The following is a 20,243-nucleotide window of genomic DNA, read 5'->3' as shown; positions in this document are numbered from 1 at the left end:
TCTGTTATGATTTTTTAAGTAACATGTATTTTTCTAAAAACAGAAATGTAAATAATAAAGGGAATGACTCACTGTACACTTTTATGGCTTGCTGTGACAGGCCAATAAAACAGAGCCATCGTAGTTCTATTAGTAGCCCTAATTTCTGCAAAAAAGTGTTAATCATGTCACAGACAACATTTATACACACTCATAAATAGTCTGCAAGTATCTTAAATAAATAGCATTGCCACCTGATTGTCTATTACTTTGAAAATTAAAAAAACGTGACACACAGTGTCTTCTTGGAAGTCACTAGGCCACAGAAAAGGAATCGCATGTCTTGCTCTTTCTCAGTGGGGATCTATTGAGTAATGCTGACCACATATGAGCTGTGAGATTTGTTATGTAATGCAGAGAGGTTAATTGTTTTGTAAAAGTAAACATGCACAGTCAAATTTCACCACCCAAGACACTAATATTTTTGAATTCCTTAAGCTTCTCATAAAGACCTATGTGAGAAATATTAAATCAACCAATGCGTACGGCTGAAAGGAGCAAGTGCCTGTGCACCTTCTCTATGTGAATGGCGTAAGTATACATTGCGTACGAGTCATTTTCTTCTATGTCATGTGCTACGAAGGACCGTAGTTTCATGGTAAATGTTTCATTTTCAATATGTGTAACCAAGTGGAGAAGCGGGGATTGGAAAAGGTAGGGGTGGCCCTTCAAGTCCTCTGGCCAGCTGTACCTCCATGGCTCCTACCCACACCAGAAGTAGATTGTAGCATACTGGACACCATAAAAACACAGGGAAGTGCTGTGTGCTCAGACTTGGTAACGGACAGACTAAAAAGCAACTGGTAGCATTATCTCCAGATTTACACGGACGGGGCCCAAGATCCCAAATCAATGCCTATGACATCCCGGATTTCAAAATGATAAAACTCAAGCGACTGGCTGAGGGGGTGTCAAACAGAGTTGACTGCCATAATATGGGCTCTACAGTGGGTGGAGAAGGTCAGACTGAGGAGGGCAGTTATATGCTCAGACTCAGACCCGACCAGACCTGGTGGTCGAGCTCCTCACTCTGTTGTATAGAATTGAGCAGGCTGGAGGCATGGTGGGTTTTCTGTGGGTGCCTGCCCGTGTTGGGGTGGAGGGGAATGAGATGGCAGATATGACACTAAAAGGGCATTAAGAAGGGATGTTGAATTGACTGTGGGCATCGGGATATCTGAATGTCACTCTGGATGACTAACGGCTCAGTGGCAGAAACAGTGGGAGAATGGAAAAAAAAGGGCGGCATTACTTCTCAATACAAAATAGTGTAAAGGTAGACCAGTGCTACCTGGGCCGTGAGTGGAAACACTCTGTGATAATGACAAGACTAAGATTTGGACACTGTGGACTGGCATGGGAAGGGGAAGGGAATTAAGCAAGATTGGCAAACATGAGGATGGATTATGTGGAGCCTGCAGGAAACAGCAAACTGTGAAACATCTACTAATGGAGTGCAGCCTGTGTGAATGGAATGGAATCAGTCACAATGAGGAGTCTCCTTAATCCCACAGAGAACCAGGCAATGAGTGAAAGCAGTCCTTGACTTCGTCAACTCCACAGGATAACGACTTTGGAAATAGGAATGGCCTAAAACTGCAATCTCAGCCCGACCTGCGGGAGGCAGCAATGTGCCGCAAGGCATCCAGCCTGCCGGAAATTCATAAGAAGAAGAAGAAGAAGTAGTTGCTTGGTAACCACGCAAGCATAATCTTAGAGGCACACACCGAGTAACAGCTTGATACAAGTTCCCTCCATGAATTGAGTTATCAAAACTATCCGGGAGTGGGACTTTAGGTGGCAAAACGGTACGAAACCAATGTTTCTATCAGTTCGCTAGCATGCTGCAGTCAACCTAGCTAGCTAAAATGCTTAACTTTATCTCACAGAGGCGGTGAGCTAACGCTAGCTAGCTAGCCGATGGTATCTCTCCTACCATAGCCATTGCTTAGTTACAATGCTGTACCACAACTTTGTGAACATTAATGCAAACCCTACAATGTCAATAGAATACGCTGCCTAAACAAAGAGGACTACCTGAACGTATGGTGGTCTTATAACTTTCAGCTAACGTGTCAGCGCTAGCACCTTTAAGATGGTAACAACGTTAGTTAGCTAACAGTTTAGCAGCAATATCAGCTCAGGTAACGTTAGCGGTGCTAACGCATCATTTTAAATGCGTTAAAGCTTCCTTAAATGTTAACTTACCCACCATTCTTTAGGGCAAAGTAACTAGTTATAGTTGCATAGACAGTGAACCGGGAAACTTGAATGGTCATGTGGTTTGACGAAGGCTTATTATGTATATTTTCATGTTTCTTGGTCGGCAGAAAAAGGTATAACATTACGTGTTCGTTCAAAGCACAAACAACGATGTGTTTAACCGAAGTCAAAGCCATGTATCGCCCCAGTTTGTGCCGCTCATAGGTTAAAAGGCTCAAACTGTGACGGGTCCTGTCGTAGCAGTAGCCCGGTTCACATGGGTGATGGAGGAAAAATGAGTTGTTTTTTTTTTTAAAAAAGCAGTGAGTTTCTCAACTATAAAGAATCTGCAGCAATAAGACACTTGAGACTTAATAATGATTTGTACAAGTATCTCTTTTACACAATAACCACCTGTTAGCCATATTCTTCCCACAGTGTGGTCATTTACAGTGTTATTTTCTTTGTACTCCAGCTTTCTCAGCTTCAGTACATCACTGCAGCTGAAAGATGCCCCAGGGGTTGGATGATGCTCGCAAAAAGTTTATCTTGACCACAACTGGAAGCTTCTATGGGATAAAGCCTTTGTTGTCCCTGGTGGACAGCCCAGAGCTCAATAACTTCCTGGATGATGGGAATGAATTTGTCCTGTCCGTCAGCAGACATGACAATGACCTTCACTTGTCAAATAAGGTAACACACATGTTTAAAGCATCATTACAGTGGTAAAGTTTCCCAGGACAGAGCAACATATCCATGTGAAATCTTTTGCCCCATGACTCATAAGGAAAATATCCCAACCTTAAGCCAATTTGTGTTATTAAGTGGTTAAAAAGACAAAAACATCTGGTTTCTACTGATTCTAAACAGCATTTCCTTTACAGATTTGTATGTGTCAGATAGCCTGGTAGTATGTATGTGTGCAGGTCATGTTGTGTCGTACTTTGAACAGCAACAGTTGGTTCTGAGTCAGCCTCTAAAGAAGGCAACCCTTGCAAGAGGTGTGGTCTCAGATATCTATGACTTAATGTCTATAGCTGCCCCTAATGCATATTTTTCTGTCCAGCTGGCTTGGTAGCAAGACCTAAAGACATCTCTGACTGCTTCCCAGTGGAACATGATTTGAGGCTGGCTTTGAGATCTTCTCAGTGTGTGAGATTTAGGATTATACAATATCTGGGATTTTCCAGCGGTAAAACACTGAGTTTTTCAATGTCATTTTGCCCCAAATGCTTGCTGGGCCAGAAGTTTGACACTAATGTTGGAATAACTGCCGAGCGCCTATAGACACTGGGTTGCTTATCTACTAAGAGACTAATTCTTCTAAAGTGGAGCGAGCGTTAAGCAGCCTGCTTAACAAGGGACTGTGGCTGAATGAATACCTGGACTAACTAGACATGGAACAGCTTGTTAAAAGACTTCGATAAGGGGCTGGAAGACCACTGAGATACTGTCTGTGCACTTTTAAAACAGCAGCCCCCAGTTTAACAGGCTTGTATACAATGGATGTAAAGGATCCAATGTATGTTACATATGCTACATGAATGTAGCATATGTAACATACATATGCTACATATACTACATGAATGTCACCCTCGCATCCTCCTCCATCCCTTTTTCTGAATACCGTTTGCTTTGTACTATTTTGTTTTGTTCCGTCTTGTTTATTTCCTATTCTTGTGCCTTTCTCATCTGATTTGCCCTTGTTGAACGTGTGTTAAATCTAGAAGAAGGAAATAACAATAAAACTGTATATAACAAAACAGCAACAATTGACTCGACCATGAAACTGTGTCATTTTGCTTTGTCAGATTGAAGCGTTGGGGGACAGTGGAGAGAAGGTGTTGGTGTTCTTCAAGCTGCATCCAACAGTGATCACAGAAGACAACCTTCACCAGAATCTCCTTGTGTCATCCATGCTGGAGTCTCCCATCAACACCCTCTACAAGGCTGTAAGACAAGTCTATGCACCTATACTGCTGAAGGTGAGCCTGTCTCTGTGTATTAAAGAATTCCATAGATGGTTTTTGAAAGATGTAGGCTTTGTGTAGTAGCATCAACCAGAGTGGAAGATTCTCCTGGACCACACAGTCAGCAACATCCAAAGCAAGTGTAACATTTCTGAAACTACTATTTGGAACATGTTTCAAGTTGGATTTAGTTAAAACATTTCCTATAGTTGTAGTTAAAAAAAAACACTTTTTAATTTGAAGTATTTTAAAGGGTTTGTTGAAAAGAGCAAGAGAGAGAACAAGACCTTTAGGTCTAAAAGTTGCAGCCTAAATGTGTCTCTTTCACTTCTCTCCAGGATGAGCACTGGCGTTCAGCACTTGACCCTAAGCTGGCAGGCCTGCTGAGTGAGCTGGAGCTTGGCCTGGGCTCAGTGGTACGCCAGTCTGGAGCACAACCCTCTGCCAAGAGGGGCCGCACAGAGGAAGATGTTCTTGGTATGCATAAATATATACAGTACAGGCCAAAAGTTTGGACACACCTTCTCATGCAATGCGTTTTCTTTATTTTCATGACTATTTACATTGTAGATTCTCACTGAAGGCATCAAAACTATGAATAAACACATGTGGAGTTTTGTACTTAACAAAAAAAGGTGAAATAACTGAAAACATGTTTTATATTTTAGTTTCTTCAAAATAGCCACCCTTTGCTCTGATTACTGCTTTGCACACTCTTGGCATTCTCTCCATGAGCTTCAAGAGGTAGTCACCTGAAATGGTTTTCCAACAGTCTTGAAGGAGTTCCCAGAGGTGTTTAGCACTTGTTGGCCCCTTTGCCTTCACTCTGCGGTCCAGCTCACCCCAAACCATCTCGATTGGGTTCAGGTCCGGTGACTGTGGAGGCCAGGTCATCTGCCGCAGCACTCCATCACTCTCCTTCTTGGTCAAATAGCCCTTACACAGCCTGGAGGTGTGTTTGGGGTCATTGTCCTGTTGAAAAATAAATGATGGTCCAACTAAACCCAAACCGGATGGGATGGCATGTCGCTGCAGGATGCTGTGGTAGCCATGCTGGTTCAGTGTGCCTTCAATTTTGAATAAATCCCCAACATTGTCACCAGCAAAACACCCCCACACCATCACACCTCCTCCTCCATGCTTCACAGTGGGAACCAGGCATGTGGAATCCATCCGTTCACCTTTTCTGCGTCTCACAAAGACACGGCGGTTGGAACCAAAGATCTCAAATTTGGACTCATCAGACCAAAGCACAGATTTCCACTGGTCTAATGTCCATTTCCTGTGTTTCTTGGCCCAAACAAATCTCTTCTGCTTGTTGCCTCTCCTTAGCAGTGGTTTCCTAGCAGCTATTTGACCATGAAGGCCTGATTCGCGCAGTCTCCTCTTAACAGTTGTTCTAGAGATGGGTCTGCTGCTAGAACTCTGTGTGGCATTCATCTGGTCTCTGATCTGAGCTGCTGTTAACTTGCGATTTCTGAGGCTGGTGACTCGGATGAACTTATCCTCAGAAGCAGAGGTGACTCTTGGTCTTCCTTTCCTGGGTCGGTCCTCATGTGTGCCAGTTTGGTTGTAGCGCTTGATGGTTTTTGCGACTCCACTTGGGGACACATTTAAAGTTTTTGCAATTTTCCGGACTGACTGACCTTCATTTCTTAAAGTAATGATGGCCACTGGTTTTTCTTTAGTTAGCTGATTGGTTCTTGCCATAATATGAATTTTAACAGTTGTCCAATAGGGCTGTCGGCTGTGTATTAACCTGACTTCTGCACAACACAAGTGATGGTCCCAACCCCATTGATAAAGCAAGAAATTCCACTAATTAACCCTGATAAGGCACACCTGTGAAGTGGAAACCATTTCAGGTGACTACCTCTTGAAGCTCATGGAGAGAATGCCAAGAGTGTGCAAAGCAGTAATCAGAGCAAAGGGTGGCTATTTTGAAGAAACTAGAATATAAAACATGTTTTCAGTTATTTCACCTTTTTTTGTTAAGTACATAACTCCACATGTGTTCAGTCATAGTTTTGATGCCTTCAGTGAGAATCTACAATGTAAATAGTCATGAAAATAAAGAAAACGCATTGAATGAGAAGGTGTGTCCAAACTTTTGGCCTGTACTGTATTTGCAGAAAGAAATTCACAGGTCAGGGCCAGAGTGACAACAGAGTGATAGACAGCTATTCAAATACTTGGATTTTAGAGGGACATAACATTATGCATGCAATTTGGTAGTAGTATTTACAAAAGGAAAGTTATTCCTCACTGCTGCAAGCTGTAGTGACATGCTCTTTCAGCTAAACTGTACTGGATCGCTGCAACTAAAATTGCAGTGTTATAATAAAAACCCCTCTTAACTGAATCTGACAAGAGCAAGGTTACGTAATGATTTTGAAACAGTGTACTCATATTTTTGTCCTCCCCATGCAGGCATCCTGACTCCTAGTGATGAATTCCAATACTGGGACGATCTCTCTCAATCTGCAGAGAAGAACAGTGTGAGAGAAAGGGCTACATATTTCACAGAGCAATTTAAACCCATACAGAAGGTATGCATACGAACCTTTATGTGTTAGGACTGGCTACATTACAGCTACCACATATTGTTTGTATACAGGGTGGTTCCCAGTTGAATTAGTTATTGAGATGTAAACTAAAATCTGTAACTGTACTTAGCATTGATTTTTCAGACAAGTTGATAAGTTGGTTTTGAACAGCGTTTAATAGTTCTTCAAGAAGCTGAAATTTAAATCACAGTGAACTTACTGGGATTAAACTACATTTAACTGACACACCAAACTGTGTATCTCTTTGTGTTTCCATCAGGAGTATTGTGGTCTTGATGGCTTGTCTATGCCTGATGTTGTGGACCTGGTGGAGCAGAGCAGGGACACTCTGGATGATGTTTGGAGGCAGACTGATTTTGAGCCATATCCTGAGACACGCATGGTCCGACTCATGGATGTTATCGGTGAGACTCTCTCACACGTACGCGACCCAAATCAGGAAATGAAAACAAATATTTGCTGATGTTGTCTTTAACATACAGTGTGTGTCAAGACTTCTGTGTTAGCTCCTGTGATTGTTGATGAAATGTACATCTCTTGAGAAATAAAACTGACATTGTTTTCCTTGGAACTCCTCAGTATACAGAAATACAGTATGTACTACCATACATACAGAACATGAGCAGTCAACAGTATGTTGAAATGCTTGAGATTGCAGTGATGTATTGGTAATGTTCCCTCAGTGCATGTGTGTCACTGTGTGTGGATGCCTATGTATGTGGCAATTTTGTAATCTTTTCTGTTTGTGTTTGTTTGTGCACAAGGTGGATCCCTTGGAAGATATGTTCAGAGGAAGCTGAGTGATCTTAAAATCTTTGAGGAGCCGTTTGTATCGATGAGAGAGAACCTGAGAACGGGCGTCGCCATTTGTGAACAGTGGGTGGTAGCCTGTGAACATCTGACTGGACAGGTATGGAAGATTAGTATGGGGGAAAAGTATGCACAAAATGGTTCCTCAAAAATCAAAACCTTTACTGTTTACTGTCACATTTAAACCCCTCACTTCAATTCAACTGGAAGCAATGTATTTAAACATAAAATGTGACTGAAAATCCATTTCTACTTGTAAAATAAAAGCGAGAAGGTGAGCATTAAAACCATTTAATTGCCTTATTTTATCTCAGGTATGGAAGAGACATGCTCCCCACCCCTGGAAGGGAAACAAGCACTGCCCACAAACCCTTCATTGCCTTGCAAAAAGGCTAGATGAGGTAAGATATGGTTCAAATCCAGGGACAAGGAAACACACTCTGCAGAGTAGACATTGTTCAATAGTGCATATTTCTCCTTTTCACACAGCATTGTGATACACTGGTTGCATCACATTCAGACCTTAAAATATGTCTGCAAGCATTCTCACAGTTGTCCCCTCCCCCTTTGTGCTTGTTTGTGGAATAGTAGACGTCACATTTACATGGTATTTCCTCTTGATGTTTATTTTGAAACCAGAACAAGGAAGGAAGATGAGCCATATATGGGTTGTAAAAGATACTCATCTTTTTTGACCTTTACCTTCCAGGGCTCAACAATAAGGATTGCCTGATTGCCCGGGGCAAGTAAAACTCACAGTCAGGCATGTAAACTAACAACTCACTTGCCCGATCGGGCAAGTTGCTAAAAATAGTAAAAGTTAATAACTAATTGATAAAATAAATGTATTTTAAAACATGCTCTTCTGCTCTGATGCAGCGGTCTCTCTCTGCCTGAAGTCACAGGCACAGCTGTGTAACAATGTCCTGCCCACAGCCCCCATTGATATTATTTTGCGCAGACGGATGCTTCATATAATAACATAACAATATACTATTTATGGTGTTATGCCATCGTGTCATTTCTGTCTCTACATGGTCACGCGTTAACAATTCTCCTCTGTTCTCTGTATCGCGCACCGCGGAGTTCCACCACACACACAGGTGAGCACGCTAGAGCGGCTCGGGCCGCATTTTCCTGACCAAACCTGACCCCGAGCCCGGTGCAGTTTATCAGCTGACAAAGTTATTGAAATGGACAGTGTGTAAATAACCATCAGACTGCTGTTACGCACAGACAAACAGCTGCTCGCACAGCAGCTCAGCACGGCACTCATGCTGAGCTTGTGTTGCGTTCAGGCGTTGTCACGTAAATAACAACTTCCAACACTTAAATAGGTCATAGCACAAAACAGCAGCATGTCAAGTGACTTTTTACTTTTATTATATTCAATAAAATTGTATGTTCCTAAATCTTGAGACACCTCATATGTAAGCTAGACAGACATTTCACCTGCTCATACTGTGCACACATGTACTGTATGTACTTAGTCCTAAAGAGCCCTTCTGGTGCCAGTAGATACATAGAAACATCCCAGCAGGCTGTGCTTTGCAAGCATACAAAAAGGTTTCACGCATGTGAAAATTATTTTTCATGCGAGTGCTTCACCTCCGCTGCTACAACTCCATCCTAGGGGAAACACTGCTGTGTGCGTTTTGTGCAACAGGTGGATGTGGTAGTCTACTGGTAGAGTAGAGAGAGAGCTAAGTAGCGTTGAAGTACAGTAGAGCAGGTGCCGAGAGATGGAAGCAAAAATAATAAACCCGGTGTTAATACAACAGAACTGGAGAGAGGGGTGAAAAATAAATAGAGGTGGGCATGGCTCAAGTAGGGCGCAAAATTATAGACGGAGAACGATTGACAAATTTTTCACTTTAAGCCCTGACACTGTCATTTTTGTGTAGGAATTAAGCTACAATACATGACATATGTTGTTTTAATTAATAAATACAGTGTGAATAAAGATTACATAACATAAAAATAACTGCAGTCTTTGTTATTTGATAGCCGCTTAAATTAAACAATTTTTATAGGGCAAGTAAAAACTGACTTCGGGCAAGTAGATCTCTGACCAACTTGCCCGACCGGGCAAGTGAAAAAAAAACCTTAGCGTTGAACCCTGCCTTCTTTGCCCTTCTCACGTCTGCTTAAACACTTCTCTCTTAAAGGCACACTATGTGAAAATCAGAGCAAATGAGTTGTTTGGGCAAGGTTCTTAACATGAGGTGGCTGAGCTAGCAGCTAACAGTGTTAACTCCATAAACAGAGCTAAACAACAGTGACAGTGCTTACATAGCTAACAGAGTTAAGTGGGGGGAATTGTAGGGAGTACACCACACTTCGACAGCAACACCATCATGATATCAGCGGTAATCGCTGTATGAGCTCATACAGCCTCTGGGATACACACTTGCACTAACACATGTGTGGCTGGATTGGCTTACCACAACAAACACCAAATAAGCTCTGATTACAACACGCACAGAGGTAGCGTGATCTAATTCTCACCATTACTCCACGATATCTTTCCGTAGCAAATAGTGGTTTGCTGCTACAGTATGTTAATGCTATGAATGTCTTATACAGAACCTTTAATAGAATATTGTTAAATGTATAGCACTATTTGTTAAGCCCCTTATTGACCCAAAAGTCATCCACTTACATTGGACATTCATGAAATGTTCATAAGTACAGATTTGATCCCATCTTTTGTTTTTACACAAATTGTGAACCTTTATGGGCTTGAAGGAACTGTCTTGAAATGCAGACTGTGAAGCGGTGAGGCCCTGAATTGGGACATTGTCTTTGATAAACTACCTGCCCTTATTAGCTGTTTGTATGCATGGCAGTGTTTGCAGACCAGGATCCTCCTTGTACCCTCTGAAAAAACTGCTTAGCTGTGGTACAGATCTATGACGCCGTTAAAACCTCACTTGAACTGGCGAAATGATTTTTTTTTGCTTAGAAACACTACCACAGACTTGGGGAAGTGGCCACATTGATCCAAAGACATACAGCCACTGTCAGATACATACAGATGAGTCTTTCCTCTTTAAAATAAATTATATAATTTCCCCTGTGGACAGAATGATAAATGTCGGAGCCATCTAATATCTGCTGTGTTAGCATTTCTATTAAAGGTTCGACATATCAGTTTGTCATGCGTATGGACATCTCTATTTCTTAGTCTCCCATACCCGTATACACACTATCTTAGAATGAGCACCATAATTGGTAAAGTCAGTCACAAATTGTAAGTCATGTTCACTCCTGTGACCCTGGTAACCAAACATAAATAACAATTGACATAGATAATGTGAAAACGCTCTCCTTTTTTATGTCCACCAGGTAGTGACTCTGCGTATGGTTCATGAAAAACTGCTGCGTCTGCTGCCAGGCGGGAAGCAGCAGGCTCTGACTTCAGATCGTGTGTTTGAACCTTTCTCTGGACTCAACCCTCTGCATTACAACCCCTACACTGAGGTTAGTACTAAGAAACGGGGAGTGTACATGTGTTATGAGCATGTAAGACTTCTGATTTACCTTGTTTGAGCTTTCCGCAGGCCTGTACTTTGTTAATGTCAGTGCCTTTTACAATAAAAAGAGCAACAGATTTACATAGCCACTAGCTAGCATTAAAGGGCCAGTGTGTAATATTTGGCATGGTTTATTGTCAAATCTGAATCTGAATATTCTACCCATTAATATGTTTATATAAGTGTATAATCGCTATAAAATAAAATTCATTTGGTTTTCGTAACCTTATAATTATGCTTATATATATATATATATATATATATATATATATATATATATAGCAAGGGCCTTGCTTTAGAGGGGTCGCCATCCTGCGCCGCCATGTATGTACGGCAGACCGAGCGGACAATCCAAGGAAAGAAGAAGGAGGAGGAAACAGCAGAGAGTGTTAGTAGTTCCTCGATAGAGAGTAGTGAAAGGTTTTTTTAGTTATAAAGTTTGCGAATGGACCACACTTACCACGCAACAGGAGAGAATGAACCCGAACCGTCATCTGCGAGGAAAAGAAGATGCAGCTTCACTCCTTGTGATGCACTCTCTGCAGCGCTTTTCCTCCTGATGATATATCTCCCCAACGATGGTAGCAGTAACACCGAATCCCATTCTGTGCAGCAAAATGGGAGCGGAGGATTCAGCCTCTCTTCTCGCCTGCTCAGTGTACTCCGGCTCTCATCTGTGTACTCCGGCTCAAACAGATATGGCTCTGGATCTGTGTCCGCTACAAGAAACTCTTCAAAATCGCGTTCAAAGTCGTCCAATGCAGCTACTATAGTCCGGAGATATTGCTAGGCTAATTAAACAGCTGAGCTCTGTTTACAGGCTACGCTGTCAGTCAGTGTGTGGGCTGGAGATTGGTGGAGCCGAGAGGGGAGGGGGTGCCCGCTAGGTTTTGTAAATGAGTATGTGTGTATGGAGTGTGTGTGTTACGCTAGAAGAGTCAGAGTTTGGGACGGAGTCTTTTACCCCCTGGAGTGTTACCGGAGTTTTTGGAGTGCTTAAATAAACTGGCCTTTTTCCCGAACGCTCCTCTGGTCTCCTGCTCGTGAGGGATTCATTACAATATCGTAACATGGTTTAGATTTCTAAATAAACACTCACCTCGTCGCTAGATAGACCTACTCCTGAAAAACTCGTGTCTGCGCAAGGCTTTTTGTCCTTACGAGGCCACCGTCATTTACCGGACGGGAGGGGTGAGCGAGTGAGCCCTGCAATCTAGAATTTGACCACTGATGTCACTGTTTTCAACGGTTTTCAACCCATTTTACACAGTGGCCCTTTAAATTATAATACTGTAAATTGCTTCTCATGTAACTGAAGCAAGCATGAAACATCCCTCTCTAACTTAGCATATGACATTTTGTTGTATGTTTTTTGTAGCCTGTTTGGAGAGCAGCGGTGGCTCAGTTTGAGCGCCTAATGGCTCCGTCAGAGCAGGAGGTTGCCGGCAGACTAAAGAGCTACATTGCTGATGTACAGGACAACCCACAACAGGTAGTGAAACACACTGCTTCAGCTCAGGTTGTAAAATATTGTCTGTGTTATTGTGAGAACTTACAGTACGTGCCTGTGTGTGTTTGTGTTTGCTGTCTAGCTGTTGCAGGTGTTTCAAAAGCACAAGGAGTTGATCAGACGTCCCACCATCAGCAAAGAGCTGCAGTCAGAGAGAGAGACCTTACTGGCTAGACTGCTCGACTACAACAAGGGTACACAGCTTGTTGTTTCAGAAGTGATTTAGTTGAAATGGCACAGTAAGATGTCTTGGTGGTGAGAGTAAGAGAAATATATTTTTTAGCTGAAGCACTACCTGTTCTCGTATAGTAAGTGACTCAGAAAAAAATGATGTATATGATGAAGGGACATTCAGTGGCAACACACTTGTTCCCCATCGTTGACTTCTCTATTCTTCATTGATTTTCTTAGGCCTGAAGACTGATTTTGAGAACCGATGCCATGGAGGCCCTGGAGACAAATCTGGGCCACTCATTGGCAGGAACCTCCCTGAGGTGGTGAACAAAATCGTCTGGGTCCGACAGCTCACACACAAGGTAACAGAGCATGTGTCTGTGTATGATCACATGCGCACATATCCTGTATGAGACTGCTGGCAACTGAATACCATGGACTTCCTCTTTTATTATTAATTTGCATGGGCCTACATCCGATAATTCGACTGATGCTGATCTGATCACACAACCGTAGCTTTTTGCTGATGTGACAAATATAAAAAAAAATCCCATGATATAATAGTGTGTACTGATTCCTTTTTTTTTTTTTTTTTTTAAATTCTTACATTAGGTTGAAGACTCTATGCGCATAGCTGAGGCACTGCTCTCAGACCTGTCCGGTTTTAAGGGGTTCCTGCATTTCTGTGATGACCTGCTGGAGGTTCTGAGGGCGTATGAACAGGAACAGGTCGGGGACTGGTCAAGAGATATACTGTCTGGACTGGCTGACTCAAAATCAGGCATCAGGTTGGAAACACTGCACACTGTGACCTCACCTAACATAACATACAAGACAAGTTCAGAGCAACACCAAATTTTATCTCGTTTGCCACTGAAAGCATTGTGTTCAAATTATATGTCACAGTATCTTAGACAGCAGCATACATACATTTCTCAGTAAAATCTTATTAATTTGTTAACATAATCTGTACTGTTTTCTGCCATTTTTATTTTCCATGTTCATCATCATGTTATTTAGCACATTGATGAAGGGCACCTCAGTTGGAATAGGTGCCATTTTGATTGGATCTAATTAAAACTCTCTCCCTCTGTATAGTCTCCAGGCCAGTAACCGTGTGATGGACCTGGACCATGTGGACGGCAGGCTGAAGATCCAGTATTCAGACAGGCTGGTCAGTCTGGTCAGGGAGGTCAGGCAGCTTTCTGCCCTGGGCTTTCCCATCCCAGCCAAGATACAGCAGGCTGCTAATACTGCAGACAAATTCTACAGACAAGCTATTGTCCTTAAACAGGTGAGAGTGTACACCAAGACACACAAACATGTTTTCCTCATGTTTTTATTCATATCTGTCTCATTATTTCTGTTTTAGCTAGTCTCATGCGTGTATTGTAACAAAGTACTACTGCATTGTAGGTGGCCCATTTCTACAACACCATTGACCAGCAGATGATTCCCTCTCAGAGACCGATGATGCTTAGTCTTGCCCTGGCCTTTGAACGGGTTATCAAGGTACTGCACACAGCTGGAAATTATAATTTTTACTTCCCAGGCATCGCATGCTATATATCAAAAAGGATAAATGTACATTAATCAACATTTAAACAAATGTAAATGTTTAAATGATAGCAGAAAGACTACTTTTTATCAGCAGTCCCTTTGCCTGATGTTGTTCGGCCTCTCAGAGTAATTCAGATAATAAAGTACGTACATTAATTAAAACCATACAAAACTGTGGTAAAAAGACATTTACCATAGAACACAAAATATAGTTCTTGAAATTTCTTTAACACAACAAAACATTTTATACACGAAGCTTACTTGTCATCGATAAATTGTTCCTGGCGCTGATTTCTTGTTTTGGACTTGAGATGATATTTCTGCTTTTCTGTTTTAGAATCCTCATTCTCAGTCAAAGGACTCGGGTGGTAAACTGCAGATCACCTGGGACAACCCCAAAGAGTTGGAAGTTTACATTGCTAAGCTGCAGTCTGCTGCAGAGAAACTCTCCACCGAGAACAGGAAGTTACGAAAATGGCACACTGACTTCACCGACAAGGTTGCAGCATGCTGTTAGACTGTATTTTGACTTCAGTTGTTCACTAAATTATTAAATAGAGAGGCAATTGGCACTAATTTGAATTATTTATTGTGAGCATATTCCTTTGGAATCATAATCTGAGATTAGTATCTAAAGTCTTGCTGTGTATTTGCTCGCACACCTCTGGGGCCATTTCTCAGGTGGTGACATTGATGAATGTGGACCTACTGAGACATCAGCAGCGGTGGAAGGATGGCCTTCAGGACCTCCGCACTGGCTTTGCCACTTTGGAGGCTCAGGTATTGTTAACTGTCAGAAGTGTAAGTGTCTTTGCTGCCGGCCTTCATGTAATTTTTATCTACATGGGTTTTTTACTGAACACATTATTTTTATATGAATGACAAACGTGGAGAAAACACTAGGGAGTTCTGTGATTATCACTGTAAAAAAAGCATGTTACAAAACTATTTTAGCACTCATTACAAAGCTTGTCTTTGGATATACACAACCTGTACAACAAATTTTAATTCTTGGAAAACCTATGCATATATGTGTGTGTGTTTAGGGCTTCAGGTCTGATGACATGCGGGCATGGCGTCAGCACTGGAACCATCAGCTGTACAAGGCTCTTGAACACCAGTACCAGACTGGACTGGAAGCTCTGAACAAGAACCTGCCTGAGATAAACGTAGACCTCACTTTTAAGTCAGTACACACACTTTGACTGTCTTGCTCTTTATGTCTGTTCTCTAATTCCATTTCACTCTCAACTCTGCCTTGTTGTCGCCTTTTTTCTCTTTCTCTCAAACATACATAGTATTTCCCCTCTCTTATACAGCAACATAATTGATTAGCAGTTTTTCCCCCGTTTTTATTTTTTTCTCTCCTTCTTGTGAATAGACAGGGCCGCTTGCAGTTCCGTCCTCCATTTGAGGAAGTGCGAGCACGCTATTTCAGGGAGATGAAACGGTTCATCTCAATTCCAAACCAGTTCAAAGGTGTCAGCGCCCAGGGGGAGGAGCTCATCTTTAGCGTGATGATTGATAGAAACGCCTCTGGGTTCCTCACCATTTTCAGCAAGGCCGAGGACCTCTTCATTCGGCTGCTGGCTATACAACACAAGTTCAAGGTGCCTGAACAACAGCTTTTTTGACATTGATGCTGATTATGACAGATGATTTTCAGTCAACTGTCCCATTAAAAGCATTTGTATAAAGATAAGAGAAGTATAACAATTTTTGTCATGTCTAGGGTAATTATCCCCATACAAAATGAAACTATTCTAATGAATACTAATGAATCATACAAGTAATATCCATACAGTGAACATATTAAAGGTCACATACTCTCATTTTCAGTTTCAAACTTGTATGCGGGGTTTCTAGTAGAGCATGTTTACCTGCTTTAATGATTCGAAAAAAGCTGTACAGTTTTGTGCAACATATGCAAAACATATTGATAGGGGATGTGCAAACGTTCATTGCATGGAGAACAGAGATAATAGTCCAAAAGATCTGCATTAATGTCATGAGTAGAGACAGATGGGAAAACAATGCAAAGACAATGTGAGGATGCATTAAATTCTGTGGCAAGCATGCTGCTCTTTGACAGTTCAGGGATTTGACACTGGCCTCAGAGGTCATTTGCTCATTGAATCATTGCAAGGAACCATAACTGTACTGTTTTCTTTGAAAGAATACAGTTTAAATTAGTCATTCTTCCCTTTTTATGTACTGAAGCTGTATTGTCTTCATTGTCAACATTTTCCCCCTTAACACTACCTTAGTAGAACAGTGAGCACAGTATATTATCTTTTCCCTTCTGTCCGCAGCCATGCATATCTAAATCGTCGGGGAATCCCTCAGTCACCTCTAGACTTCTCTTCTATCACCCCTACTTTGTTTTTATTTAGTCACCTATTTCTGGGTATTACATGTAGAGTTTGTGATCTTTGATACAGGAACATTTATAATTGGGAAATATGCAAAGCACCTAACCGCTGTGATTTTTGTGTGTGTGCGTGCTTGTGTGTGTGTGTGTGTGTTTTGTAGGAGTGGGTGGTGCTGGGCCAGGTTGATTTAGAGAAGTTAGTGGAGAAGCATCTGAACTCCGTGCAAGACTGGGAGAGAAACTTCAAGGCCCTGAAAGCCAAAGGGAAGGAGTCAGAACGTCTACCCAGGTATGCATCACACATTATAAACACAAGTCAAATGAAAAAAAATAAATTCAATTTTATTTATAAAGCCCAATATCACAAATCACAATTTGCCTCACAGGGCTTTACAGCATACGACATCCCTCTGTCCTTTGGACCCTCACAGCAGATAAGGAAAAACTCCCCCCACAAAAAAACCCTATAACAGGGGGGGGAAAAAACGGTAGAAACCTCAGGAAGAGCAACTGAGGAGGGATCCCTCTTCCAGGACGGACAGACGTGCAATAGATGTCGTACAGAACAGATCATTATAATACATTTACAGTAATCCATATGACAAAAAGATACATAAAGAGAGGGAGAGACAGAGAGAGAAATTGAGACAGAGAGAGATGCAGGGCAAGCAGTAATGACAATAGCTACAATAACAGTAATTTTGGTAGCATACAGTACAGGCCAAAAGTTTGGACACACCTTCTCATTCAATGCGTTTTCTTTATTTTCATGACTATTTACATTGTAGATTCTCACTGAAGGCATCAAAACTATGAATGAACACATGTGGAGTTATGTACTTAACAAAAAAAGGTGAAATAACTGAAAACATGTTTTATATTCTAGTTTCTTCAAAATAGCCACCCTTTGCTCTGATTACTGCTTTGCACACTCTTGGCATTCTCTCAATGAGCTTCAAGAGGTAGTCACCTGAAATGGTTTCCACTTCACAGGTGTGCCTTATCAGGGTTAATTAGTGGAATTTCTTGCTTTATCAATGGGGTTGGGACCATCACTTGTGTTGTGCAGAAGTCAGGTTAATACACAGCCGACAGCCCTATTGGACAACTTTTAAAATTCATATTATGGCAAGAACCAATCAGCTAACTAAAGAAAAACGAGTGGCCATCATTACTTTAAGAAATGAAGGTCAGTCAGTCCGGAAAATTGCAAAAACTTTAAATGTGTCCCCAAGTGGAGTCGCAAAAACCATCAAGCGCTACAACCAAACTGGCACACATGAGGACCGACCCAGGAAAGGAAGACCAAGAGTCACCTCTGCTTCTGAGGATAAGTTCATCCGAGTCACCAGCCTCAGAAATCGCAAGTTAACAGCAGCTCAGATCAGAGACCAGATGAATGCCACACAGAGTTCTAGCAGCAGACCCATCTCTAGAACAACTGTTAAGAGGAGACTGTGCGAATCAGGCCTTCATGGTCAAATAGCTGCTAGGAAACCACTGCTAAGGAGAGGCAACAAGCAGAAGAGATTTGTTTGGGCCAAGAAACACAAGGAATGGACATTAGACCAGTGGAAATCTGTGCTTTGGTCTGATGAGTCCAAATTTGAGATCTTTGGTTCCAACCGCCGTGTCTTTGTGAGACGCAGAAAAGGTGAACGGATGGATTCCACATGCCTGGTTCCCACTGTGAAGCATGGAGGAGGAGGTGTGATGGTGCGGGGGTGTTTTGCTGGTGACACTGTTGGGGAAATTTATTCAAAATTGAAGGCACACTGAACCAGCATGGCTACCACAGCATCCTGCAGCGACATGCCATCCCATCCGGTTTGCTTTTAGTTGGACGATCATTTATTTTTCAACAGGACAATGACCCCAAACACACCTCCAGGCTGTGTAAGGGCTATTTGACCAAGAAGGAGAGTGATGGAGTGCTGCGGCAGATGACCTGGCCTCCACAGTCACCGGACCTGAACCCAATCGAGATGGTTTGGGGTGAGCTGGACCACAGAGTGAAGGCAAAGGGGCCAACAAGTGCTAAACACCTCTGGGAACTCCTTCAAGACTGTTGGAAAACCATTTCAGGTGACTACCTCTTGAAGCTCATGGAGAGAATGCCAAGAGTGTGCAAAGCAGTAATCAGAGCAAAGGGTGGCTATTTTGAAGAAAGTAGAATATAAAACATGTTTTCAGTTATTTCACCTTTTTTTGTTAAGTACATAACTCCACATGTGTTCATTCATAGTTTTGATGCCTTCAGTGAGAATCTACAATGTAAATAGTCATGAAAATAAAGAAAACGCATTGAATGAGAAGGTGTGTCCAAACTTTTGGCCTGTACTGTATGTTATGTGTATATAATGATATATGATAGTATATGTATGTGACAATAATAATAATCGTATGTGTATAATAACAGTAGAAGTATGACTAATAATAACAGCAGTAGGAGGAGGCATCAGGCAGGACCACCGCAGCAGCACAACCACACACGTCACACCATCCAGGCACCGCTGCGATATGAGTTAACCTGCGAGACAGTGGAGCACAAAGGCTCAGGAGAAGAAGCCGAGTTAGGGATATGCAGAAATAGGACGTAAATGTTAGCAAATGAAGAATAACCAACTTTTCAGAAACTAAGAAGAGAGAGAAGGAGAGAAGGTGCCCAGTGTATTATAGGAGGTCCCCCGACAGACTAGGCCAAAGTCAGCCTAACTAGGGGCTGGTCCAAGACAAGCTTGAGCCAGCCCTGACTATAAGCTTTATCAAACAGGAAAGTCTTAAGTGCTTAATGTGGAGACGGTGTCTGCCTCCCAGACCGAAACAGGGAGGTGATTGCACAGAAGAGCTCTCAAATGTAAAATGTTCATATTTATAGTACTTTTATAAAATACACATTAATTACAAAACAGTGGGGAAAAACATAACATGTAAAGGCTCAGAATTTAACCAGGATGGTCACCATTAACTATTTTGGTATCTTAAGGCAGATAACTTGTTAAGACTGACTTGTTATTGGCACAAGCGGGGTCTGCTAATTACTTTGGCCATTTGCACTGTAGCTGGCATTTTATTCCCCCTGCCAGGATTAAATTCACTTCTTTGGTTCAGTTCATGTTAATTGACTCTGCAAATGCAGGATGTTTCACCATATCAATGAGTCTTAGGCACTGATCCTTTCCTTCTTTTGTCAGTCAGGAGAAAGTAGACTGCATTACAGTCAACTGTGAGCCAGTAAAAGCTGTCATCGATGACCTAATCCAGAGGCTATTCGACATGCTGCTTTTATCACTCAGGAAATCCATACAAGGTACAAACTGACTGGTCTTTTTACTTTCATTTTTATATTATATATTATATTATGAATTGCATTTATCAATGTATTTTACACGAGTCACAAACTTTTCACTATTTCATTTTCTTTCACTTTTCTTCTTTATCTCAATTTTGTTTTTCACTCTCTTGGCCCGGTAACATCCCCTTTGCTCTTACTTTCTCTTTCCT

The 20,243-nt window shown here is 41.8% G+C and overlaps 1 protein-coding gene across 1 annotated transcript in view; it reads left to right on the top strand.

Annotated features, from left to right (window-relative positions):
• The first annotated feature begins 1,724 nt into the window (after positions 1-1,724).
• dync2h1 (dynein cytoplasmic 2 heavy chain 1) overlaps positions 1,725-20,243 on the top strand; it is a 152,523-nt gene continuing 134,004 nt past the window's right edge. The window contains exons 1-21 of the mRNA XM_078167136.1: positions 1,725-1,847; positions 2,717-2,934; positions 4,053-4,226; positions 4,550-4,688; positions 6,642-6,760; positions 7,038-7,182; positions 7,543-7,688; positions 7,903-7,989; positions 10,937-11,071; positions 12,503-12,616; positions 12,717-12,828; positions 13,046-13,170; positions 13,421-13,596; positions 13,907-14,102; positions 14,225-14,320; positions 14,706-14,867; positions 15,050-15,148; positions 15,415-15,554; positions 15,750-15,978; positions 16,901-17,028; positions 19,934-20,049. Coding sequence (XP_078023262.1) covers positions 2,752-2,934; positions 4,053-4,226; positions 4,550-4,688; positions 6,642-6,760; positions 7,038-7,182; positions 7,543-7,688; positions 7,903-7,989; positions 10,937-11,071; positions 12,503-12,616; positions 12,717-12,828; positions 13,046-13,170; positions 13,421-13,596; positions 13,907-14,102; positions 14,225-14,320; positions 14,706-14,867; positions 15,050-15,148; positions 15,415-15,554; positions 15,750-15,978; positions 16,901-17,028; positions 19,934-20,049 — 2,821 coding nt within the window. The 5' untranslated portion in view covers positions 1,725-1,847; positions 2,717-2,751. The remainder of the gene's footprint in view (positions 1,848-2,716; positions 2,935-4,052; positions 4,227-4,549; positions 4,689-6,641; positions 6,761-7,037; positions 7,183-7,542; positions 7,689-7,902; positions 7,990-10,936; positions 11,072-12,502; positions 12,617-12,716; positions 12,829-13,045; positions 13,171-13,420; positions 13,597-13,906; positions 14,103-14,224; positions 14,321-14,705; positions 14,868-15,049; positions 15,149-15,414; positions 15,555-15,749; positions 15,979-16,900; positions 17,029-19,933; positions 20,050-20,243) is intronic.

This window comes from Epinephelus lanceolatus, chromosome 4 (genome assembly GCF_041903045.1).
Source record: "Epinephelus lanceolatus isolate andai-2023 chromosome 4, ASM4190304v1, whole genome shotgun sequence".
Taxonomy (NCBI): Eukaryota; Metazoa; Chordata; class Actinopteri; order Perciformes; family Serranidae; genus Epinephelus; species Epinephelus lanceolatus.
The sequence above is the reverse complement of the archived record's forward strand: the minus strand, read 5'-3'. Positions and strand labels throughout refer to the sequence as shown.